The sequence below is a fragment of the Pelmatolapia mariae genome, linkage group LG17, assembly GCF_036321145.2.
Source record: "Pelmatolapia mariae isolate MD_Pm_ZW linkage group LG17, Pm_UMD_F_2, whole genome shotgun sequence".
NCBI lineage: Eukaryota > Metazoa > Chordata > Actinopteri > Cichliformes > Cichlidae > Pelmatolapia > Pelmatolapia mariae.
In genome coordinates, this window is record NC_086242.1 from 18,134,108 (window position 1) to 18,161,899 (window position 27,792).

The 27,792-nt window shown below is 38.7% G+C and overlaps 1 protein-coding gene across 5 annotated transcripts in view; it reads right to left on the reverse strand.

Moving 5' to 3' along the window:
• Nucleotides 1-19,096: 19,096 nt before the first annotated feature.
• sfmbt2 (Scm like with four mbt domains 2) overlaps nt 19,097-27,792 on the reverse strand; it is a 57,752-nt gene continuing 49,056 nt past the window's right edge. For all 5 annotated transcript variants that reach the window (XM_065469503.1, XM_063460397.1, XM_063460398.1 and 2 more), the window contains 5 exons: nt 27,560-27,735; nt 27,233-27,402; nt 21,649-21,933; nt 21,212-21,334; nt 19,097-19,965 (listed from right to left, as the gene is read on the reverse strand). In XM_065469503.1, coding sequence (XP_065325575.1) covers nt 19,825-19,965; nt 21,212-21,334; nt 21,649-21,933; nt 27,233-27,402; nt 27,560-27,735 — 895 coding nt within the window. In that variant the 3' untranslated portion in view covers nt 19,097-19,824. The remainder of the gene's footprint in view (nt 19,966-21,211; nt 21,335-21,648; nt 21,934-27,232; nt 27,403-27,559; nt 27,736-27,792) is intronic.

Sequence of the window (27,792 nt, forward strand, 5' to 3'; positions counted from 1 at the left end):
CTACGAGCCCGACACGGAACCCACCGTATTAGCCAGAGGTCCCTTTACTACGGTTCGGGGCCGCGGACCTTCAGTAATCGTAATAAATCACAGCAATAGTACATTCATGTAGTTGTAAAAAGCATGATAATATATTAAGTAATCCAAAGTATTCAGAATACGTTACTCTCATTGAGTAACGTAACGGAATACGTTACAAAATACATTTTGGGGCATGTAATCTGTATTCTGTAGTGGAATACATTTTAAAAGTAACCTTCCCAACACTGCTCATAATTCACTTTAAAAAAAAATCTTGGCCTTTGATTTGAGTTGAGTTTGAGATTCATCAGGTTTTTTTTGTGTGTTTTTGTTTTTATCTTGTGGTGTCTTTTTGATTTAATGTGTTTTTGGTCAGATTTATTATATTTGTTTTTATGTTATTGCATTTGTTTTAGTGATCTATAATTTAGTCTTATTTTAAACTACCCTGTAAAGCACTTTGATAAACCTTGTTCCTTTTAAAGAAATAAAACTGAAGTTGTTTCCTGTTTGGCTTTCTTTTGGGCTTCTGTTTTGTGATCATGTGTTTTGGTTCATGTTTTTATTGTTATCTTACTTTCTTTAGCTTTACTTCTATTCTATTATCTGATTTATTGAGTTGTGCACTCTTACTTAGTTTTTATTGTATTGCCAGGACCTTGAGAATTACTTTTTGGTTTTCAAGTTCTAGGTAAATGTTTATGGACTTTGAACATCTGTTTGGTTTTTGAACTTCATCTGTTCTTTTTTCTGCATCTTCTCTGTGTCTCCTGATCTTCCCGTGTCCTTATGTCCACATTTAGTTATTTGTCTTTGAAGTTGTCTCCTGCTTTCTCCTTTCTCCCCCTGCTTTCTCTCTGGTGTCTTGCTTTGGTTGTCCTGATTGTCTGCTCCCCTGCTTTGCCTGATCTGTAATCATCCTTTTTATACTCTAGTCCTTCCTGTGTTCATGGTCATGGAGTCTGCTGAGCTGTGTGTTTCCTCTTTGCTCTTTGAGTTTCGATCTTTAGGTTATTTAGGTCCTTTGCAGTGCAATCAAAAACATTGATGTGAAAAAATATTTGCCTCCTTCCCAATTTCTTCATTTGTTTTTGCATATTTGTCAGACTTACTGTCACGGTGGGGAACGCCGATGTGTTTATGAAACAGACCCAAAATGCAGACACGGGAGAAATGAACTGGTGTGTAAACAAAAAGTGATACAAAAAACAGAAAAACAAGTTGAGGCGAAACAAGGGTGAAACTAAACTGAAACCTAAACTGAGAAAAACTATGACTAACTTTAAAAACGAAGACATAGGACGCGAACATGGAACTGAACAGGAACATGCAAACATAACGAGAAAAAGTCTAAACATGAACATGAACCTGAGCAGTAGAAAAAAACTCAGTGACCTGATGAGACTTGATATGAAGACAACAGAAGACCCGACAAAGAACAGAAGGGGACTTAAATACACAGAAGGGTAATGAGGGAAGTGGAAACACCCAGGCACACCCTGCTGACACAAACATGACGCCACAGGGAAAGCAAAACTAAACACACTGAACATGGAAATACTAGATTCTTCAAAATAAAACAGGAAAATGGAGCGACGTAGACATGACACACGAGCTTGACAACGTGGGCACAACATAGACATGAAACACATGACAGACTGGACAGGTAACATGACACAGAACCAACGGGACATAGATGAAACAAAAACCAGAATAAAACTCAACTAAATCCTAACTAATAATAACACAAGAACTTATTATCACCAACTTAACATAAGAAAATCAAAAATACAAAACAATCTCAAAACGCTGGGTCACAGACCCAGCCCCTGACACTTGCTTCAATAATAAGAACGAGTCTGGCCAATGATCTGGCCACCTTGATGATCCTTTTGGGGAAAATATTGTGTGGACTGTTGAGACAAAAGTTGCATTTTTTGGAAGGCTTGAGTCCTGTTACATCTAAAATAAAACTAGCACAGCATTTTATAAAAAGAACAGTCAAACATGGTGGTGGCAGTGTGATGGTTGGGGCTACTTTGATGCTTCAGGACGACTTGCTGTAAAGGATAAAACCATCAATTCTGCTCTCTATTCTCTTTTCCCTGAAGCTCAAAGTAGAGTCAAGTTATGCAGTAGAATGATGATCTGAAACATGTCCACTTTTAAATGGCTCAGAAACAACAAAATTAAGGTTTTGGAGTGGCCTAGTCAAAGTCTGGACTAAAATCCTTTAAACACACTTTGGCATCGCCTTAAAAGCACCATTCATGCTTGAAAACCCTCCAGTGGGGCTTAATTAAAATTCTTTAAAGAAGAGTGGTAATTATTTGGGTTTAAGTGGTGGTAGGTAGGTTTGGATAACTTTTTCCCTTAATAAATGAAATCATCACTAAAACAGCATTTTGTTTTTACTCGATGGCCTTGGTGACGTGAACCATGTAAATATGCAAAAAACGAAAAAATCGGGAAGGAGACAAATCCTTTTTCCCAGCACTGTAAATAATCCGCTCCTCAAGTTTCAGAAATGATGTGAAAGAGTTAAAATGCTGAATCACTGTTAAATAACAGCTTTTCCTGGAAACAGACTCCCCTCAGACTTGAACTTTATCCCACATCACGACAGGAAAAATTGCAACAGCAACAACTGAGCCCATGTTGTTATAAGTTTTCTGCAGCATTGGTGTCAGGATGATAGAAGTTGAATGCAACTCTGGCTTGATTTACACCTTATACATTCTGAAATGTTACACAGGGTTTAGCACCCGAGTCACAGCCCTGTTTTCATATACTGCTGACTAACAAACAGAAGTCATGGTGCAAAGCTTGTTAATTTATCAAACTTTGCAGTAACACTGAACCCCAATTACTGGATTTCTGAGTTTTCCATGAATACATTATCTGCAGAAGGTCGCAGAGGTCTATTTTAGTTCGATTTAAAGCCCCCAAATCCTGCTTCTACAAGCAAACTCCTATAAGAGAGTTCATGAGTGATAAAACTAATGTTGAAATAGCAAAATGAAAAGACTTTACCGAGTCTTTTTTTAGCGTTTCGTCTTTCAAATTATTCACTGTGATTTTCCATGCAGGCAGACTTTTCGGCCAGCTCCTAATTATACATCTATCTTTTTAAAATTCCCTCCCACCCACAGCACTCCGACACACTTCTTTCTTCCCACACGGTCCCGTTGTGTCCCACTACTGTGCTGTGTCTGTTCAAAGCGGCAATTTATTTCCATTTTTATCATTTCATCAGTTCCCTCAATGATAACATCAATGAATGCATTACCTTTTGAAAGAGAGATGAAGGGAGCAAAAAGAGATGAATTTATACTCCCCTCTGCTTCTCCTTCTCTCTCACCCTTTCTCTCAACATATCAGATGTATGCCTTGCTTGGTTGAGCCAAGCATATGGAAATGGAGCCTCAGCAGATGGGAAAGAGCCACACAGGCAGTCCAGATGACATATTAATAATGAACAATAGAGAGGAAACTGCTCTGTCGTATAAACAGAGGTGTGATGTTCAAGATAGGCCGCAGTTCAGTCCTCGCTAAACATTAATCAATATTGAATCGTGTCTCTCCGTCTGAGTCGCGGGAGCGCGGCATCAATTTGCTTCCACTCAGGCATCTATTAGCTTATCAAAAGCTCAGGGAGCGCATAATTTATGAGACATGCCTTGCTGGATTCAGATTGCGATCTGTGGATGTAGGGGACACGTGCATCTCTCAGGGCAATTCATTAGAAGAAAAGACAGATTACTCTCGCAGGCAGGAGAGAGTTTGGATTCTGTCTGCACGGCTTCTGCTGATCAGCTACGAAATTCTCCTAAAGTGTTTGTGTTTTTTTTCCACGTTTTTTTGGATTCTGAGTCCTATGCACCTGCTGCAAAACATAAAACACTGCTCGACCTGCTGGGAAGCTTTGGCTGTCATGTAGATGTTACTTTGACACCCAGCTAATCTCTGCGGCAGATAAACCAAGGTAAAGTCACTCCCCAATAGCAGCAGCCTCTACCTACAGGACAAATGCCCCTTCCTCGTTGCTAAAACTACTCAGAAACATGGCATGGAGTTCAAAGCCCCGACCCTGCCTTCAGACTCCCCAAATCCCAATCCAAGTGAGCTTACATGAAGGCTTCCGGAAACACCCGAGGAAAAACTGTTTTGTTCTCTTCAAAACATTGAAAACATTGATTTTTTTTATGCAGCAGAATTTTAAGGGAAAACAAATGTCTGTTTGTGAAAAAACCCCAAAAATATGAAACGGCACTAGCTGAATAATCTCTTAGTGGAACACCTGAAGTGAGAGTTCACGTGATGGCAACTAAACCACCTACATCTGTTTGAGAAAAGAGATGAAATGCAGATTAAAATCTAAAAAATGCCAGGATTTCTAAATTGTTTAAAATATACATTTAAGCGAACAAAATATAAAGAAAACAAATTGAATAAAAAAGAGAATTTTAATTGCTTTTTTAAATTTTTTTTAAATTTTTTTAGATATTTACTCATTTTGAACTTTGGTGCCTGCAACAGGCGTAAAAAAAAAAACAAGACAACTTGAACATGAACATGCAGAAAAAAAATTATACAAACAAGGTCTAAAAATGACACCATGTTCTTTGGGCCTGAGGTCATACCTGATGCACTGAGGTCTGACTCATAATAATCTAAATGGTGTTGGCTGTTCGTGGTTGGGATGGGATCTGGTGAAGTCTATAACATCTAATTCGTATCATTTTCATATTTATATTAATACTTGTATTGATTTGCAGTGACTGTTCCCTCTAAGGGAATGAGAGAGCCAGATAAATTAAAAAAATCAAAGTCCCTTGTGCAGGATAAAAGAGCAACCTAATCCCCTCGCTGTAGGGGTCAAAGTTCAATACTTATACAAGATTATTTAATCTCAATCCAATTTAAACTGTATCTGTGTCTGTCTGTGTGTGTGTGTGTGTGTGTGTGTGTATTTTTAAAAATTGCAAATCAAAAGCTGAATCATCAGCATAAAAAAATGACTATATTTGAGCCCCCAACCTTAAGACGCAACTGCCTTTTTCACAGCTGGAAAAACTTGCTTGCACCTCTAACCCACAGCTCACTGCAACAAGTTCACACATTTTCTGTCTGGTGTTACAAGGAATCGAGTCCCACCAGACACGAGGTAGGTTGAGACACTGGCTACAACAGAGAGGGGAAAAAAACCCCAAAACACAGCAGCTCATCAGACAAAAGAGCCTCTGAGAGCCTGTGAGTGCTGAAACACTGATGAAATCGAACAGAGTTGTTAGCGAGGGGGGGGATTTGGTGAGCAGTCTGAAGTAGCTCAGTGGTGAGCTGACAGATCGAGCCTCATCTTCATCACATCTGATTGTTCTCTTTTTGCCGTGCCTTTAAAAATACTCTGTGCGTGTGTGTGTTAACATGACCTAGATTTCAAGTGTGCACTGCGATGCACAGTGATGGTTTGTGTGTGAAAGAGACAAAGAGCTCAGTCTATGGTTAACCATACACCTCTCCTTCCCCCACATCCATGCATACCCACACACACACACACACACACACACCCACACTCACACACACACGCATAATGAAATTACCTTCCGACAGCAGTGGTTTGTGACACTCTCTGGGTGGAATTTATGTTTTGACATGTCCTCAATAGTTGTTTTTTTTTCCAAGGGTTGAATACATGCTCTTTTTTTGCCACAACCGTGTGTGTGTGTGTGTGTGTGTGTGTGTGTGTGTGTATTTGTGTGTGTTCTTTTATTTATAATAAATGTGATGATGATTGACAACTGATGATTTGAGGATTGATGGCAATAAAAAAAACAGAGTAGGTGCAAAACATTTTCAATATTTAGTATAAAATTAAGAAAAAAGAAGAAAAAACATAAAAAGTCAAATTAAACCTGTTTGTTGAAATCTGGATGTCTGCTACCGGGATTATTATTATTCAATAATAACCTATAATAACTAAAATGTCTTTGATTTTTTTTTCTAATTAACAAAAATGAAAGAAACAAGTAGTTGACTACTGACGTCCATTGTTTTGTTGAGCTGTCCATCCACCATGACCTCCTTCCTCAGTGGTGTTTGTGCCTCTGTGGCACGTACAGGGGAAGTTTGTCTTTAAGGCTTTGTTGAAAGAGTCTGTTTTGACCCAAACCTGGATCTTTTTCTAAACCTAACCAAGCTGAAAACAGTATAAAAATAAAATAAACCTTTCTGCCAGTAAGCCTTTGTGGCAGAAAACCCTGAAGGCAAACTGCTCTCAGTTGCAATAATGACCTCTCTTGGTCCTGACATGATTACTGAGGTCACCAGTACATACACAGTTATATTGAAGTAAGCTGCTTTCACATGTGACCAATGTTTTATTATTATTGTTTTCAGCAAGACAACCTTCCGTCTACTGTTTTCTGTTTTGTTATGATATTATTCACAAACTTTGGTAGTTTATCTTTGGTACGAAATATGTGATTATTCATTAACTTTTGTTAACACCTTATCCTTTAGATACTGGCTCTAACTTGCTGCTGTACTGTTGTGGATAAAGATCATAAGAGCGACCTCCGCTGCTGTCATATAACATGCCTCTGGTTTTTGTGATATATGACACACATTAGAGTATACTGTGTATTTCTGCAAAAATGTCAAACAAACCACACTTTGTTTTTAGGTTTGTTTTTTTAATTTAGCATTGACACACACTCCTACACGATGTGGTGTATTATCATGCAAATAACAGTAATCCAAGTAAATAAGTGGGCTAATAAATACTCAAATACTCATCTGTGCATAAAAAACAAACAGAGATCAAATATTAAATGATTAAAATCCACAACAGTAAAAAATATCCCTTGTAAAGACTGTATATAAGAGATGTAAAAGAGTGAACAGCCATCCGGTGTGACAGATGATCCAGCTGTGCAGCATGTCCTGACAGATTTTTTCTCTTCCCTCTTCATTCGTCCTCCTGAGGAAGAGATGCGAGCAAGGGAAGCTTCTCGCTGCGTCCCAACACACATTTACAATCACGGGAAAAAGAGACAAATCCCACAAAGACAGAGAGGGAGCGATGAGAAGGCGAGCCACCCTTGTGGTGCCAGTGGATCGACCTGACCCCGAATTCTGATGTTCAGTTCAGGTCAGCAGCTGCCATGACAGTGTTTCCTTTACTTCGTACCTTTTTTTGATGCATTGCTGCAGCTGCATCTGACAATATTTCTTTTCACTCATTAACTTGCCTTCAGGTTTTCAGTTCACTGTGTTTTGTTAGATGCAAACACGGAAAATCAGAAAATGATTATTACTGAATATTGTTTCCTGTTTTAAAGAAAGTGTTGAAGGACTTTCATAACCCTGAACTAAAATGGCATTTGCGGCACAGTGGTGCAGTGGTTTGCACCCTCAGCTCAAAGTGAAAAAAGGTTCCTGGTTTGGACCCTCTGGTTCTTTTCTGTGTGGAGTTTGCTCTCCCCCCGTGCCTGCAGGGATTAGGGATGCAGTCATCTTTCAGAGTGCTCCGGCTCGGTTATGTTAACTGCTGATTCTAAAATTAGCCATGGGTTAGAGACAGATAAAGTGCTTAAAGCGTAAAGCGCTGCATGAGTGTGTGGTTAAATGTGGCCAGCAGTCTAAAGTGCTTTGAATGGTCAGTAGGACCAAAAGAAAGCATTATATTAAATGCCTGTCCATGAAACAAAATCACTTTCAACTAAATAAAAAGGAAAATTGCAATTACCGGGCAACTCAAGTAAAAGATGAGAAAAGGGAGGGTCTGAGAAAACTGTCAGCTAAAAATGAACGTGTTCACTAACAGTGAAGTAACATTAAAAAAAAACATCACAAAACCCAAACTAACAATCCCAAATGTCTCAATGTGCAGCTTTCCAGCGCTCCTGTAGTCCTCGGAGAGCTCTGATTGGCTGAAGTGTCACAAAAAGGCAAAAATCTTAGGTCAGTGTCTTCAACTCAGTTTTTTAAAAGTCAACATGCATAAACCTACAAATATTAAACTTACTCTAAATTTGCAGTGACTTACAGGAAAAACCAGTAAACCTTCAGATTTGAGAAGTTGGCATGTTAATGGATGCAAATCATAACAATAATAACAACAAAACCAAAAACTATAATGATGTATTTTGATGTGTGTCAGTCTTGCTTTAAGACACAGAGTCCACTGATGTAAAGCTCACAGGGTTAATACTCAGCATGGAAGAGGTCAGAAGAGAAGTTTTCTCCAGGGTTGATATTCTTCATATATATTTGCAATCATCTTACTTTTCTGTGTCACCAGATTAAAATCTGCTGCATGTTGCCTTTTTTTTCTGTTTTCACTCTTGTTATAAGTAAAAGTCAGCACTACACTGCTCTTATCCTGCACTTACAGGATAAAAGTAGACACGTATTCTTCAATTAACACTTGCGTAAAGTGTGTCTCTGGGTGATAATACTGTGTGAATCACATATATCCTGTTGCTGCGGTTATCCACAGTTTAATATGACGTGCAAAGAGAGCTGATGAGGATGTTTGATGGGTCCTTGTATACCTGTTTCTCTGACAGTTTTCTGTGGCCACAGTTTAATTGTTTTCAGCGCATTTAGTGGTCATTGGAGCAGATAAGTGGTGATTATTATGTGGGGCTCTTCATCTTTGTACTCAGTGGGACGACTGTAGCGCACTTGTGTCTTAATGTTGATTAATATGCACCATCCATAACAAATGAAACGAATGCAAATGTGCCTTTCGGTTTGCTAGTGAGCTTTACGTTTATCATTTTTTCACATTAAATAAGTCTGTGGCACATTTTTCATCTTGACTCTGATCTATGCCTCTTTGCGCACTGATTATTGGATAAAGGATAGTTGCATGATGTACAGAGTATTTGATAATACTATGGAAAATTTACAAGGACCAAAAATGATCCAGAAACTGAAAGCTCAGATATTGGCGGTTGTGGTCAGGATTTTTTGTCATGCGTCTCACTGACAATTTCACTTTGAATTTTCTACTATTTTAAAACTAACTACTTCCTCCTGCAGGTACAACATGATGCTTATACTACTGACACTTATGTAATATATGTAATAATATAGAGGAACCTCATTTTATTATATTTTAACCACATGTGGCTGCTAATTTCTATATTATTATTACATTATTACATTATTTTTATACTTTTTTAATATAATCACAGATATAATGTTTTTACATTGAAATACTGTAGAGAGGGCTTCCTAATGTGACTGAAAACATTTGTACTTGACTGCTTTGTGCAAAGCAGATATGTTTTCCAGAGTCAGGTTTAATTTTTTACACAAAAGCTCAGTCTCACGTTTGGCGTCTACCTTCTGATACCAGTTCAAACATTTTCTGTATCGCTCTCCTTTCCAACCACCAGGCCTCGGCTTGCTCGTTTCCCCTCCCCCTCACTCGTCCTCCGGTGCACTCCTCCTCTCCTTCTTGAACCTCAGTCTTGCACCTTTTTCCTCTCAGAATCATCCACAGCAGAGTCCTTGAAGCTCTTCACAGAGCTGCTTCAGGATAATGACCCGCTGGCAGCTCTGCTATGCAGAAAGAAGAATCGCTTTCACTGAGTGATTGTGACTTTAAAAAACAGAAGAGGATTCCTTCAGAGACGGGCAGGAAAACAGGGAAAAGAAATCATTTCATTTTAAAGAATGTTTTCAACATGGCAAACACTGTGGCTCGGTGTGCTGGTGGTTATTTCTGTTGAGCAGCTCCACAATCATTTAGATACGATCTGTGATTTCCTACGTTACCCACAGAGAGAGAGGGGGCACACACTTGTTCCATTCAGCTGTGGGTTTAATACGTGGGAGGAGGGAACCAGAGAAATACTTTTCCAGTAAAGACCAAAAACATCATGCACTACAGAGCAGGCTCCACACGACGCTGCCTCCTGGTCATTCGGGTCTGCAAAACACTGAACTAGTCAATGTTTGAAGAATGTGAGTGAGAGTGTGCTGGCTTTGGTTAAAGGTGATAAAATAGCAACAAACACACAAGAAGTATTCATGTATTCACCAGGTCAAGAAACTTTACTTTCAAACAAGGAAGGACAAATGTACTGTTAAAGCCTTAAAATGTAAGTTTCAAAACACACCTTCCCCTCTTGCTGTCATTCGTCTTAGAAATCTTATTCATATTCCTGACATTATTGATCTCTTATGTGAGTATAAAGGAAATAATAAATATCTTATTTTAAAAAATTACAATCTTTTAAAAAATTATTTATTAAGTAATTTACAAATACGATACTAGCATTTTACTCTGCTAAAAAGCAGATGCCTGGAGTTTCTTCGGGACTTTAATTTCAGCCATTAAAACTGGAGCACAGACTTTTGGATGGTTTCTTAGTACAATTAACTGCACTTCAAGCCAGACTGACTGAGGTTTTATATTAAAAATGTTTAATAAGGCATAAACACTAAAGAGCTCTGGATCAGTGACTCAGATTATGAGGTAAAGACGAGTGGACGCCGAGTGGAAGGTTCATAACCAGGGTTTAGGTATTAGTGAGGTCCAAAATCTTTCTTATGATGTGTCATATTTGGTGAATAAAACAATAATGAATTACTTTAATTTTAATTTTAAAATGACACCTGTGAAGAGCCTTCAGAAAATATGTGAAAATGGTAAAAGACTTCCTTCTGCTTTTGCAGGAGCAACTTACAGTAACTGTAACAAAACAGAATACTTCCTTCATTTCACTAAAACAGCACAAAGGTCACCTACATGATGCCTCTGGTCCAGTTCTTCCTCGGGCCTAAACCAATTATCATGCCTCATGAGTCACGTTTGCCTCACCTAACCGAAACACAACCCAGTGAGAGGCTCTGTAGGACAGCCATAACCTTATAGATGTCTTTTCAAATTAAAAGCAATTAAGCATCAGTTTTACTGTCAGAGTAGAACAGCTGGTTACAGCCAGGCTGGTGGTAATAAATACCTGTGACAGCACCTGTCAGTAAACGCAGCCACCCCCCTGCCCTGATCACAGAGGGTGCTTGCCAACATTAACTGACGACTTAATATGCCATCCAAATATGGTCACTCCAGCTAAAAAATAAACAAAAAACAAAAATAGATTAAAAAAACTAACTGAAAAAACGTAAGTAACTTAAAAGCCAAAATTCTTCTGGCTTTTTGAAGTTCTTCCAGTGTTTTTCTTTTTACCCTGCCCATTCTTAAGGAAGGGGAATGGGATTAAAGGCAGAGGTATGCCAGATCATACAAGACCTAGACTGAAAATTAAGGTAGAAAGATGAATACAAATGTGAACTTTTTAGTTCAACAGAGGTACAACAGTGAGACTCTACAGGTATCTGTAAAGCACAGCATGGTGGAGGCTGTGTCATGTTATGGACTTGCATTTTAGCCAGTGGTGCTGGAGACCTTTTCAAAATTCATAAAATTATGAACAATTTGATGACTACTTAATTTTTTCATCCTAAAAATGATACCAAACACACTAGTTGTAACTACAGGGGTCCAACAAAGAATGGCCACGCATCATACTGATGTCTTCGGAAATTTATTTCTCTCTCTCTCTCTTATTGTCTTCAGACACGTGAAAACTGAAGAAACACAAAGTTTACAACATAAATGTCTTTGATCTTATCAAAGTCTCTCTCATGTTAGTGTCCGTAAACAGTCTTGAGCAAGCAGAACAGAAAAAGTGCATAATAATGGATATTACTAAAAATGTCCTCTTATTACCAATGTAGAACATGTGTGCGCCTCTTGGACCACATGCAGAATAACATTAATGTTGTGGCTGTAGCCGCATCTGTAGCTCTGTCTCCATGCTAGTTCTGACCCACAATGCCATGGTTGTGCTCTCAGCCAAACTCTGGTCATGTGACCACTACAAACTCTACCTAATACAAACTTTACAGCACTTTACATCTTTAACAAACCACATATTTTTGACGTTTTTTAATCAATTCTACACTTTTATAATTTATCCAATAAATTTGTAATTCTTTCCAACAAATAAATGAACTAAATTAAGCATGAATCTATCACAGAAACATATGAAATAAACAACTTTATTTTAACTGTCTCAGGGACAGTTACACTAGTGTAGTGAAAGCATATAGAAAAACACACAATGGAAACTATCAGTCATGGATTGGCCTCCCCAGACCTGGACCTCAGCTAAATGTGCTTGAAGAAGCCTGGAGAACTATTCCTGAAGACTACTTAAAGACTTCAGAGCTTAGCCTGGTTGGAAAATAAAAGTCATCCTAAATAATATTGATTTTTCTGGCTCATTATAACTGTAGGAACTGTTTTTGTCTTATGTACTAGCCGCTTTTATTTTCCGTTTTCCTACCAACATATAAAGAAATGATGGGTGGCTCCAGGATTTTGTGGGCCACAAAAGCAACATACTCATTTTTATGGCCCACCTCAAGCTGCTGGTAGGAAAACTGCACTTTTTGCACTTTTTTTAGGCTTTAATGAACTTCAATTCACATATATGATGTCTACATGGCTAGAATTTAACATAACATATATAACCATGTCTTAAAGTGCGGCAGACCTGGATAATTGCGTTGACATTTTGAGATTACTATCAGCTAGCACTAGCAACTTTGCCAAAAATAAATACATTTTCAGATATTTGAAGCACTTGATATTAAGTTGTCTAACTGAGCGGTTTCCTGCGTGAACAAAAGAAAATATTTTGAATTGTGTTTCATTGATAAACTGTCTCGTATCAAAGACAAACACGAGCTTTGATGAGTTAGTCAGGCAGCGTGACTGACAATTATTTGATCTCCTGTCAGCCCTGTTAAACCGTTACATGTGTCACCACCTCTAACTGAAACTATTAAAACCACAGCAGCTGAATGTGAAACATAAACTCCGTGTCTGCTCTTATTCAGGGCCTCCCTTTAACTCAAACGTCTGTTTACTCCTCTGCTGTCATGACTTAGTTTGTATTCACACACAACGGGGTGGAAAACCATGCAAAGCGGACGTTTGATATGAGGTTGCCAGGCAACAGAATATAAGGTAGCAGCTTTTTCAGAGTGACTCAATACAAAGTGTCAGAGTTGGGCGTGTGTGTGTGTGTGTGAGAGAGAGAGAGAGGGGGAGAGAGAGAAAGCTATTAAATTAATTCAGTTGCAGCCATAGAGAGAGGCAGCGAGGCACGACACATCAGAATACACTCTGAATGTGAATCACTGCTTTTATGAATTTCTCTGTTTGACAGAGAACGGTGTAAACTAATCAGCCCATCAGGTCATGTGCTGCATGCATGACTAACACAGCGTTACCTCCACTGATGTTGCTACATGAAACAGCCATCATCATCGCCACGCACAGGGTAATTGCCTTTATTTCGCCACCATGAACTGTTCTACCAATAAAACGCCTCTCCGTCATCTTACATAGTGACTCGTTTGATAAACTGGAGCCACCAGGTCATTTTCTATTATCATTTCTTATTCTGTTAAAAAAAGATTAGCACAGTGTGTCTGAAAGATGGCGTCCACACACACACACACACACACACACACACACACACACACACACACACACACACACACACACACACACACACACACAGGAATCACATGGACAGTTTGTTTCTCAAAAATGTGGTGAGGCATGGAAGTGTAAGGCTTCAGTAATGCAAGACCTGCAAGGATGATTATGAATGAAGTGAGCTAACAACTCAGTGAGAGTGAGAGGAAGCGAAAGGATGCCCAGCGAGAGAGACAGAGTGGCGACCAAGTTCAATCCGTTCCATGTCAACCTCTCCAAGTCTGTGCTAAGAGTAAAGGCAGGAGAGCGGCTGTACATTGAATTTCAGTTAAACGTATCTTCACTTATTTAGCATCACATCACAAGGAATCTCAGAATTTACAAGTGTAAGCTTCAGGTGCACAAAGTGCACAAAACAGCAGTTTCTCTAATGGCCACTGAAGGCTGGCTCACGATAAACGTCCTGCTTTATAACGTCTCAGAGTGGAGTGCAATCTTTTATAACTCATCAATCTGAACACAGTGTGTGGGCGCACTGATTGGCAAGAATCCTGAGACAGGCAGCTCCAGCTGATGGGTGTCTGCTAGTCCTTACTTTCAATTAACTGAACCCCCTTTTGATAAAATGAAATTAAAAAACTCGTGTGGTGCAACTCGTTCTGCTCAAATTGCACTATTTTAATCCTGCTGTATCTGTTTATCAGTTAGTTTATAGATGTAGCTTGCTTGCCAAGCATGATAGCATTAGCTGATAACTAACTACATCCTTAACCACAAATATGGTGTTTTGGCTCTAAAAAACCACCATGGTGGTGCCAAAACACTAATGCTAAAGCTTCCAAAAGAGTCATAGTGGTAACACCCGTCAATACTATTCTGGGACTATATACTGTGCTGTGACAAAGTGTTTGCCCCTGTCCTGATTTCTTAGATTTTTGCATATTTGTAACAATTAAATGTTTCAGATCGTCATCAGTAAATACAAATTGCAGTTTCTAAATTGCGATTTCATTTATTAAACGAAGAAAGGTATCTCAACCTACCTGGCCCTGTGCGAAAAACTCAATCCCCCCTAAACCTAAAAACTGGTTGGTGCCACATTGGCACCAAAAGCTGCAATCAAGTGTTTGTGATCATTGATGACGAATCTTTCATGTCAGTGTGGAGAAATTTTGGCCCTGGTAATTCAGCCACATTGGAGGGTTTTCAGCATGAACGGCCAGTTTAAGGTCATGCCACAGCAGGGTGGCACAACCAGTTGTTAGGTTTTGAGACTAAGTACTTTTTCAAGCAGGGCCAGGTAGTTTTACATCACTTTTTTCCATTAATAAATTAAATTGTCATTTAAAAACAATCCCACAACAGAAATAAATATCTTGACCAAAGCAGTAATTTTGCCAGACCACTTCTGAGTTGATGAAGTCCAGGTGATCAGAAATAAAAACACGTAAATTTATATTATAAAGTGATGAACAGGTACAGGTGCGTACAGGTGTCACATTTAAACAGATTACCAAACAAAAGACACAAAAACAGTGTGATGCCACACCTTATAGCACCATTGGTGAACTCCCACACCCACCACTTAATATGTCTCCCAGTGCTAAAACAAAGCCCTTGGTCACAATCTTAATGCACTTTGTGCTTTAAGATAAAGACATTATAATATAGACAGAAACTCAACAAGCCCCTGTGAGCAAGCACCTGGCAACAGAAGCATCATTCTTTTAACAGGGAGAGACCTCTGAGCCATCAGTTTAAATCCAGCTGTGGTTTTAACAACAAGATGATAAAGAAAAGCTAATATGGGAGGAATCTTTATAATCCCTGTTATGGAAGAACCAAGGCCTTTTTCCTGAACTTTTAGGACCTCCTGATAATAAAACACAACGGTCCAGCCTAGAACTGGACTAGCTGGATGTTCCTGACCAGTTGGCCTGCTGAACAGAAATGGAAGTGGGTTTTGAATGAAGGATTGTAATTGTGTGTAATGAAGTGATCGCTGTCTGAGAGCTTGCATGGATACACTTTGTATAAAAACACATTATGTATTAAGGAAAAGGGATAAATTGCCTGTTTTTACTTCTTCTTCTTTTCTTTTTTTTACATTGTTCAGTTTTAAATAACTTAGTGGCATTTTCCTTTGTTCAATTTTGAAAATGTTTTTTTTATTGCCTGAGTAATTCCTTTGTAATTGATTTGTGTTTTGTGGAGTACATTAGTGTCTGTCTCTGTTTTTGTTCTCATTGTTTTTATTTTATAATAACCAGATCCACAGCAACCTAATTGTCTGAATACTACTGCTTTATTTTTTTCTATGTACATTATTTTTCATTTTCTCTATCACTGATCCATTACTTTCAGTTGTTTTAACCATTTATCCACAGTTTTTTCCCTCTTATTCTTTTTTATTTCCTATTGGTACCATGTTTGCACAATGCATCTTTTACTTTTTGCTTTATTTCATGAACAGTGCTCTAAATCTGACTAAATACAACCCCAACCTTTGACACACAAATAGCTTAAAATTACACAGAGGAGCTTTAGTCCCATGATCATGATATCACTGTCCACTCCTTTTAGCTCACACTTTAAACCACGTGCACACCACTTTTCAGTACATCCCACTGATTTAGTTGTTTATACACCTTACATTTAGCTAAAGATTTATACTTCCCACTAATATTAGCTTACATTTTCACATTTTTATCTTATGTTTTGCTTTCTCAAACTTTTTCCATTGCTGTTACTTTACTTTCCAGCTATTTATACATTACTTTGAGCTAATCTGTTGTTTTTTTAAACATATTGTTATTTCTACTTTAATTGTATTTTAATATATCTCTTTTTCTTCTTCTTTTTACTGTGTCAAGTAATTGCAAAAGGATCAATTAGTGATATACTCCACCATTAACCTCATTAATTACTCATTAATACAACCACTCTTAGGAAGCACTAGTTTTACATTTTCTTAACTGCTGTGACATTTAATTAAAATTTCTTCACTCATTCTTATCAGTGGAAACATGACAAAGAATTCATTTGTAATTTTATATGAAAGTAAAACCAGCAGCAGAGCGTTAAATGTTTCCCCAAAGCAGCAACGACAGAGTGCGGTTCCTCTTTAAACTGTGACCTGGAGTAGTGCTGATGTGTGTTTTGTTAACCACAGAGACGTCTGGCTTCCTATGTCTCACCATGCATGAGGGCCTATATGCTACCCTTCACCTTCTACAAAACAGCTACAGATAGCTTCATATATGAAAAGCTCTAACTTAAATGTATATTTAATGGCTATGAATGAGTATTAGTGAAAACTAATAATAAAAAAAATTAAGCCAAGAGCGCATGTGTTGCTAAACTTGGTTAAACTACTCACCAATAGTTAGATAAAGTGAATGATGACTGATTACATTAAAGTTGGACTTTGAAATGTCTTGCTAACACGCTGTGAGCTGATAACTACAAATACAAATACTGCACACAAATGTATTGTAAATTCATCATAGTTTAAGTCATCTTTAAAGAGGCTTCTCATAAAACTAGCAAGTGACCTTGAGTTACAATCTGGAAATTGTTTCTAAGCATTGTCCAGCTGAGCCGAGTGTGGTTTGGATATAGGCGGTCTTCAACCTCCCAGCTGCCCAGTACAAAATCTGTATGTAAACTATCAAGTGTGAAAACTACTACTTCTTCTTTTTTTTGTTTTTTTTAAAGAGGCTATTGTGTTTATTTCCAGATCCATAGTTTCTATTCTTGGACTCTACTAGAGTCACTTTTACGTCGCTTTATTTATTCAAAGTTCAAAATAATCCTCATTTATATTATACAGGGCTTTGTTGTAGCACCTTACTTTATCCTCTGAGACAGGAGGCTTTTCTCATTTCTCTGATTTGTGCCTCCTCGTCTCATTTGTCCTTCCATCTATAACATGGAAATCAATCTCAGTGCACCATGCTGGAGGACGTCTCAGTTTGTTGAGGACAGCATGGAAGAGCTATAACCAAGGATGCCCAGGTGTGTCCTTCGGAAAAAAGTTTTGCACTCAGTGTTTAAAACAACTGGTTGTTCTTCATTGTTTGTGGGTGTGTGATAAAAATATATTTTGTCATGTTGCACCAGGCTTTAAAAATAGCCCTGGATATAAAAATGCCATGACAACCGTTTCACCTGAGATCATGAAACACAGCTATAAACAAAACTATGTATATGATGCAGTTGTACCACACATCAGTATAAAATAAGACAAGGAGTCCAGGATGTGTGATTCCAGAAAAAGCAGAGGGAGGAGATGTATTTCCTTTTCTACTCTGCATCCATTAAACTGACTTTCTTTTCACTGGCTGCCCCTCATAATGCCCCAGGTTAGAGGAGTCAGGGATTGAACCACTGACCTTTCAGTTGGTAGACTGCTCTGCCACAAGTGCCCCACACATGAATGTGCCACCCAAGTTTCTTGCTCCCAGGGGTTATATGAATATATGCTCACTGCACTATTTTAAACTTTGGCTTTCTATTTCTTATTTTTTTTATTGTAACAGTTTATACACTAACCCTTCCAGTGAGCTGCAGTTCTCTGGGTAAAAATGCCTTGCTGATGTCAGACTGCAACAGCTACTCAAATAACCACTTTTTTACAACCAAAGTATGCAGAAGAGTATCTCTAAATGAACAACACAACGAACGTTGCAGCAGAAGACACACCAAGTGCTGCTCAGCCTAAAATGTGCACACACTCACAAAAACAAGATCATCCAATAGCGACTCCTGATATCTGCTGCTACATTCAGGCAGGTTCAGAATTTGACTATGTCTGTCCGTTTATTACCACAGTGTACTCGTGCACCATGTCAAAAAGCTCAAATCATCTTAAACTGTTTTCCTGAACATGACAGTGAGTTCACTGTACTCTAACGCAGCGGTACCCAACCCCCGGGCCACGGACCGGGGCCACGAGAGCTGAGGCTCAGGTGTGAAATTTATGGATTTCAGGGTTTTTAATCAGTTTTTAGCCGTAATTTTTTTAATCGTTTTTATCGTTAACTTGGTTTCCCTGGGTCTTTACCCGTGTGTTATGAATAAATCTTTTTTTTTGGTACCGGCACTGGTTTTATTTTGTTGTATTTATCCACGACATCTTAAAGGCCGGTCCGTGAAAATATTGTCGGACATAAACCGGTCCGTGGCGCAAAAAAGCTTTGGGACCTCTGCTCTAATGGCCTCCACAGTCATCAGATCTCGAATAGAGCTCCTTAGGGATGTGGTGGGTCAGGAGATTCCCATCATGGATGTGCAGCAGCTGGGTGATGCTATCATGTCAACATGGACCAAAATCTCTGAGGAAAATTTCCAGCACCTCTGTGAATTTGTTCCATAAAAAATACAATTAAGTTCTGAAGGCAAAAGTGGAGTGAAATACATTTATACCAGGTGAATATGTCATGCTGTCAGGAACCTTCAGTTTATGTTTATTAGTGTTTGAACTGAAAAGCGAAGCACAAGAAAAACAGATAAAAATCAATAGAAATTTATTTTCTTACTTATCAAAAATATCTGCAACAGAATTGCATAGATGGACACAAAATAGCTTCCATGATTGATTCATGTGACTGTAACAATAAGAAGAGAGTAAGACTATTCCAGTGTGTTCTCCTCTCAAACACATGGGATGCTTATTTGAACTGAATAAATTCATACCATAGTTTCCTGTTTTCAATAAAGATTAGTTGATACGTACATTGTGATATACATCTCCAATTTTTTTCCTCAAAAATCCAAATGGATAATCACTCCTTATAAATAAGGGTAACAATAAATATTCCAAATATATTAATTCTTGGTTTGTTAAATACTTTCCGATTATATTTTCTAAACCGATTATGCCACACAGAAAAAAAGGGAAAACTCTTCATGATTATAATTTTTAAAACTTAATTGCTATGATGCTCCTCTATGACAAATCAAATGGAAATGAAAAGTAAGAGAAAAAAGTCCTCAGCTTCTTCACAGATCAGTAGAGCACACAGATCAGCTCAGTGTGTTCGGTTCTGCCGGAGTCGACAGTAAGGAAGTTTTTTTGTTTTTTCGTGGGTACTGCATATCATTTTCACACAGATAGTATCCCAGAAATTAATCCTTCAGCTTCTCATCTGGAAACATCCTCCTGCTGTCCCTCGGTGTGTGCTTATCCAAAGTAACCGATTGCCAAAATAATTTGGAAATCCACGTAATCCAACATTTCCAGGCTTGCTCCTGTCGCTGCTCCTCCATCAGTTGGCGTACTGTTTGTAGAAGGCAACTTTGACACGCTCGATCTGGTGACACAGCTTGATGGCAGGCCCGAGCTTCAAGTCCATACACTCCTGGACTGTGGGCAGAGTCAGCAGCAGCAGGGCCTGACCATCGATGTCCTGCACACAAGTTAAACAGAAATATTCAGGGTTTGAAGCTTTCAGCTTAAACTCCTATAATGTACTTCACCTTTAAAAAAAGCTGCTTGGAGAGGGCCTTTTTATACAAAATTAGAGCTTCAGTTTAGTTTCAAACAGTCTAAGGATTAGTTTTATTTATTTTTAGTGTATTTATATAAAGTATTTGTCAGATTCTAAGTTGAAAAGTTCAAAATAAAGCTCTAATAAAATATGATAATGAAAGCACTCGACACATTTAATAACACTGCCATTCTAATCTCAACACACTCACCAAAGCCTTCATTGGCTGGTTTTCTTGACAAATGTGACCAAATCACCAGACTAAACAAAACTCATTCTGTTTGTAAGTACACAATCTCATTTCACTTTAGACTATTTAGTCTAGTTTTTATTTCCATTTGAGTTAACTAAAACATGTTTAAATTTCTATAATAACCTTACAAAAAGTCTCTAAGTAACAAAACAAGAAATGTTACTAATGGTTTTTAAAAGGCTTAAATCTTGATTTCACACATTTTTGTATTATTAATTCTCTTTTTATTCTTTATTTTCTAAACCAATAAAAAATGTGCAGTAATATGAAGTAAACAATGTTTGTTTTCCAAAAAAGCAGAAAATAATCGACCTCTCGAGGACGATGTCATTTGTAGCTGGATAAATATCTGCCTGAGAAAAGCTGGCTGCTGGTACCCACTGCACCTCACAGAAACAAATAAGGGGTTAAAAATATAATTTCCAAACATGTTATTTATCACGTTTGTGTTCAGTGTAATATGTGAGGGTCTCTGCTGGCTTTTACTGTATTTCTTGTCTTGGTTACACTGAGGTGTTTCTCTGTGTGTGTTTATCTACTCTGTGTGTAAAGACAGCCCCTCCCCTCCTTCTACACACACAGTCCAAGGAGAGACACACAAGCTCGAGTTAATCACTCTAAAATAAACTAATAAAAAAACCCACATTGTTGCCACCTAAACCAATCAGTGAGGCAAACACTGTATCTAACCAAACACTGGGTCATCTAGAAAAATATATTAAAACAATTTATAGAAGAGTTTGTATGCAGACAGTTGAAAACAGGGGCTCTGTCTAAAAATATCTATGATAACCCCTGAACCCCTGAAATTTAGTTACTTTATTCTGCACCTTCAGCCCCTATTTATCAAACAAGCAACAATTTTATTGACATGTATACCTAACAGTAATTGTGTTTTTGTTTTTTGTTTACCTGCTCCTGGAAAATGCCAGCCAGAGATGCGCAGTCAGTAGAGTTAATGAACTGGACGACTTCATCTACGCTCCACTCCAGAGGGTTTCTGTCCAAAACCAGCTGACCTTCCTCCTCCTCCACCTGAACAGTTGCACACAAAAGGCACACTGTGAACTAGAGGGTAGCACACACTGCTCTGGGTTCTGTTAATCACTCAACTATTTCAGTGTGGATAGGATAAATACTGATGCAAAATCCTGATGTGATAAATCCCCCCATCGTTGATTTATTCTGGTGTAGAAGCTCGTGATGGAGCTGTTTTACTCTCCTCTCGACACTATTACTTTTACATATAATTAAGTGTACCAAAAACATGATGCATTAATATCAGTAAACAGGAGACATGCTTGTCATAAAGAGTATGGGGAACCTGTTTTGTAGCCTCTCTGCTTTACCTGCATGTCTTGTCCTTTGGCCGGCTGGTACTTGCTGTTCTGGTTGTACGCAGACAGCGAGCGAGTCGACCTCCTGCGACCTGCGGGAGCCTCCGGGCTGAGTGCCGGGGTGAGTGCCGGGTTTCCCGCGCTGACGGCCCTGCGCAGCGTCGTGGCCCGGCGAGGACGGCTGCTGGTCACCTCCACCGATGAGGTGTCTGTGTGGTCCCCGCGAGGTTCCGAGCTGGTGCCCTCGCTGCCCGACTGCAACGCCATCTCTTCGTCCTCCTCTCCCTCATCACTGTCCTGGAGAGGGGAGAAAGAAGGGAGTTAGAGAGGCGCTCAGTTGTTCACAGTTGTCCCGGAAATCATGCATATCATGCAGAAATGTTTGTCTAAATGTTTATTCACCAAGTTTAGCAATTTATTCAATTTACCAGTCAAATGAGAGTTATGGAATAATTAAAAGCAAAAGAATTGTAAAAAAGCTGTGGATAAACAGTAAATACAGAAATTTTTAATTTGAACATTAGCAGAAAAGCTGCTTACAAAAGCCGAACTTGAATATTTATGCCTCATAAATGTTTTCACAGCATTTTGTTGGGATCATTTTGGTAAAATGTTAGAAAAGGCCAAAACGCACTGGTGTAACAGTAGAGGAAACATTTGAGCTGGACTGAAGTCTGAAGTTTCTTTTAATGACATTAGCAAAAACTCATGTACTCAGAGTTTCTTGTTTACACAGACAAAGCAGAGGATTTTACGTTAACCAGAAGCTGCTACGTCAATTTAAAGGTAGACAGAAATATCTATTAAATATTATGACTGTAGCCGAGTGAGATAAAAACAGTTTTTCATGCAAAAAATTAGTTAATAGTATAAATGATTTGAAAGATCTGCTAATCTGGTTACATGTAATTGGTTACATGTCAGTCTGCAGTGATATAACAGAGAAAAGAAGCCACTCCTCATTAACATGAGCGGGTTATCTATTCAATCACTTTGTGTTTCTCTTTAGGACTGAAACAATCTTCCAACCAGTCCGGCCAGTAAAACTCCACAATGTTGCTGAACCACCTCACGCATAAACTATACTTTCAGCCTAACGATTCCCTCCCTCCCAGCAACCGCCACCCTTGTTGAGGCCACATGAATGTGTGGTTTTTTTTAATGTAATGAGGAAGGTAACTTGGTAAATTTGGGGTTTCGGTTATCATGCTTTCCTATAGACACAAGTATATAAAACAGGTAAGACTAGATTAACCTCAGCCAGCCACTGCAATAAAATGCTGCCACGTGAATTCTTTATTATTAGTAAACCAGAAATTTAGAATATTATGCAGGTATATTTACACTACTTTTATGTTGTTTGTTGACAAGCAATGCAGTGTTCCAAATTTCTGGTATAAACACTTGGAGTATTGTAGGAGTGCTGGAGGATACGGTTCTGGGGTTAAAAAGCTAAAAATTGCACTTTTTACTTCATAACTTGTGAGCAATGAAGCTCATTCTTTTTTGTTGTTGTTTCGGTTTTTCAGGGTTATGCTTGTTGCCTGGTAATACACTGGTGATATTTTCTGAGGTTAGGTGCTCCAAAACCTGTTTGGCCCACATTTGAACCTAAGTAATTACCACAGTAGGTTTCATGTAATGTTAGTTGGATATGTTGAATTTATTGACTTTATTGCCAGAATACTCCCACTTATTCTGGATTATCTGTCCATCTGGGCTTTCTCTGATGTAAAGCAGACCTTAACTCCCTGCTAAACTGGCTTGTTGAGTTTCACTGTGGACTTTGAGTGATTTTAAGGAGGAATCTGCAACATTTAAAAAGTCTTCTTGTAATAAAGAGTGCTGAGGTCAATTGATCATAATACAGTCACATAGAAGATGCTACCTGCTCATTCACTGGTGTTAAAAACATTCCTGTGGTTTAAAAGTGACACAGACAGCAATCTGGGAGACGTATTTATGATGCAAGAAATGGAAACTTCTCCTGCTGTTAGCTGAAGAACAGAAGAAACAGATTTAATTTTAGTTGCAGGTTCAAAGGCACAGTGGGGTACGCTTGCCACAAAATTTTATTGTGCGAACACCACAGCTACACTAATGCAGCCTTTTATTATCCAACATGCCAGGTTGTACTGCCCTCCTGCTAACAACTCATTCAGCAACACTGCCCAAGTGCAGAGGACCAAAATTTAAGAATGTGATAATTTCCTGTAATCACTGTCGGTGTTAGTACAGAAGTCTGTTGTTACGTGTCTTGAAATGTATTTATGTTGTTGCACAAGTCTAATATTTTTCCAGACTAATCTATCTTTCAGCCTGACTTTTAGGTCAGTATTTATTCTATATTTAATTTCCTATCGTCATCAGAACTGTTAATGTTAAATCTGTTGTTTTTGGTAATCTTTAACAGTCATAATAATTTATTTATTATAATCTTATCAACTATTTTCCCCTTATTTAACCGGAAGATGAATGGTCAGATTTTCTCTTTTTATCCCTGTCATATAGTGGTCTGCAGCATATTCACACACAGTACACGAATATAAATTAAGACACAAACTGAAATCTCTCAGGGCCTTCTTTTAACTTTTATGTTGCTTTTTTACTTTCTATTCTACAGTATGTGTTAATATTTTAAGTGATCACTTTTAAAAATCTATTTATCTAAAATCTATTTGTAATACCACCTCTGTATTCACCTGTAAATAACTCAACCTGCACAAAAAGGTGTAACACAAACAAAATGTGACTAAAAGTTTTCTGAAATGTTTGTTTTTGTTTTTTTTTAACCACAGCAGCAGTGACAAGGACATCTCACCCTCATGAATTTTTATTATTATGTTATCCCACTCTGCTTCATGTTTTCTAGCCACAGAGTGACAGTTTGTTTTTCATAAACAGAGCGGGAGCGCAAGAAGAGAGACAAGTGCAGAAAATGCTCCTCCTGACCTGAAATTCATGCACACTGAAATTAACAGAGCCTTTTAAAATAATTACAGTTTATTCAAATCCTGACTTGCTTTCTATGGTGTGAAAGGTTCTGCGCGTGTTCTATTGTTTCATTCATCCAGACTGCGCAGTGGGCGTATTAAAAGGCGGCTTAAGTGCTTATATGCACTTTTAATAAAAGTAGATTTTCCCATTTCTGTAAATATCAGCTGGACTGGCCTCTAATATGAGTGATAACCACTGATCATTTAGTCATAAAACAAATATGGTGAGAAATGTGTCTTAAATCCTTTGTGACAAATGACAAAAGGCATAATGAATAATAAAACTGTCTTTTGTTGACAGGACACAGGAATTTCTATTAATTCAGGAGTCAAAGGCTGTCAGAATGCTGCTCCATTGCCGCCTGATCGATGCAAATCCAAAGGTTGTCTCTCTCTCTGCTGAGGCGCTGCATGCTTAGCATTGTTCTAGGCTGTGGCCTCCAGATAATCATATTTACATTTAAATGGCAACAGACATTACGTGAGGAGGAGGTATGGCACTCAAGGAATCCAGAATAGAAATCCATGTGAGTTTTCAGAAATGCTAAAGATCCTTGCCCCGAAAGAGCCCAATAAAGCCCGAAACAGGAAGCACGTAAGCAAATCCTCTTTCAGCTGTGTTGATGCTTACCCACAGCAGAGGTGCAGGAACCTTTCAGCTATGCTGTGGACATTATATTTTACCTTTCCACTCATGATTGTAGTAAAAAAGTCATGCCAGTTTATGCTCTTCCTGTACCGATAACATAAGATTACTATGGCATTTGTACAGTGCTCTGGATTAAGCACTTAATGAAGCTGAACGCTCTGAAATTGTGAGTGTGTAGTATTGTGTTATACTTAATAACTTAGATTTGTGTAACGCCTTTCAAGAAACCCAAGGACGCTTTACAAAAGAGTATAAATAAACAAAAAAAGGCTAGAGGTCAAAGGCTTTGCTTAATATGTGAGTTCTGAGAAGTTTCTTGAAGGACTCCAGTGACGGGGAGTTACGCCCCGGCCTACGTGCAAAATGTTGTGAAGCTCATATAGGAGAGTGTTACAGACTTACTTTTACTTGGCAATTCTATAAAGGTGTCCGCATAACCTCTGAAATTAAAGTTATGGCACTCTCTTTATTAGAAGTGGCTTCAAAATAAGTGCTGTTCGTAGTGAATGTATATTTGTCAGACCTCCTTTCTTTGTTTACTCTAAATCTGTTTAACCAGGACAAAAAATGATCTAAATCAGCCATTTCATTCTGCTGTGACAAATGTAAAGATGGTATTGTCTCACTTCATCATGCAAAAGCCATGAGGAGTAATATTCAACAGAAATGTCTCAGACAATTGTGAAAAGCTTTTAAAAACAGAAAAGTAGTTTTGCAAATTACTGATGTTATTGATAAATATATCACACAATATTGAGCACAGCAGTCATCACATGTTTATTTAGTCCAATGTGAATGGCTGACCAGTATTTGTGCTCAACCCAATATTCAGGCTGAACGTAAAGCTGCTCTGGTTTCTCTGCTGGTCGTGGTTGTTGATTGTTGTTGGATTAGGAGGACGTTGCTGGACAACGGCACCAGAAGGTCCTGGAGTGATTTCCTCATCTCTGCTTGCCTCTTCTTCTTCTTTGAGGAACAGCTGCATTAGTTTTCTTACAGATTTTGTGATGACAAAACCCAAGATGAAACCCAGAGCGAGGATGGGCATGATGAGAGTCTGTTTAAGTCAGAGTTCTGCGACTTTGCACTTAATCCAGCAGGTACGAGTCTTGTTGAAGCTCTGATGATGTTAGCAGTCTCAGGTGGAATGTTTCTTTTTGTGCTTGTTTTCTTTCATTGCTATGGTGACTCAAAAGCTCCTTGTTGCCACGGCGCCATGTTGTAGTACAACCAAAGCCTTTCTAGAAGCAAATCTCACCACTTTGCAGCCATCTTGAAAAAATTCAAGATGGCTTGAACCAAACCAAAACAAAAACCTGTAGCTCCTCTTATGGCCACTTGAGGCAGTCTAGCTAGACTCCCATACTTTAATGCACAGTTTCATATGAAAATATTCCAGGAGGAGCCGAGACCTCATGGTTCAGATGTCCAATATATAATGCACTGAATGCAACGCCTGCGTAGGCTGTTAAAACTAGAGAATGAACTCATGCCCCACTTTCACTGAAAACTGACCTTACCCCTGTGTTAATATGCTAAAGCTAACTGAGGCCTTAACCTGTGAGGTAGTCATATAATAAGCTTTAAAGCTCACACAAATGCAGACTTGATGCCTGAAGACGGTACTTCTGTGGCATCTGCATATTAAATTAACAACTATAATGTGATTGACTGCAACCTTTCTGTGCCAGATGTGTGGCTATTTTTAGCTACAATAAATAACTCAGTGCCCAGCAGTGGATATATCTGCATAAGGCACCTGCATGAGAAGCTCCTCTTTTACCCCGCATTTTCTATATTCACACGTGATTTTGTTTATAATTTATACACTGTGCGCTTTGTTGTGAGTGTACCTGCTGCTTGTCACATGAGCAGGAGTGCACAGGACACTTGTTATGAGAGACAAAATAAAAGACTGAGGAAGAAGTGAAGAAGTGAGGTGTTTTCTAACCTGCGGGGAGCCAGCGGGAGTGTAGTCCACAGCAGACGAGCGTCTTTTCTTCTGCACAAAGATAGCTTTCCTCTTCTTCCTGCGGCGCGTCGGCTTGGCCAGCTCTCCCTCTGCTGTCTCCTCTCCTGCAGTGGGCTTGGATAGCTTCCTCTTCTTCCCATAGTAATAGGCTGTGGACGCAGAGCAGATGTTGAAAACAATGCACCCAAAACAAAACTTAGCCACTCATCCAGGGCAATTATACACTCTGCAGCGTCACAAGCTTTGATTTGGGTCTCCTTCATAGCTGTGGCGCAGGAAGTGATGCGTATAATTACAGAGACTCACTGTATTTGGTTTTTGTTTGGACGGAGCAGTTCTCTGGGCACTTGTCAGTAACGAGGATGGGGCTGAAGAGGTTCGGGCAGCACTGTAGTTTCACACACACTTTACGGCAGAAATCTGGGATCTGGTCTGCTAGGCGGACAATCCGTATGGTGGAGCGATACGTTTTTCCTTTATATCTGGGTGTGGGAGGAAGGAAAGGAAAGACAGAGGGACACTGTCAGTGAATAATTACT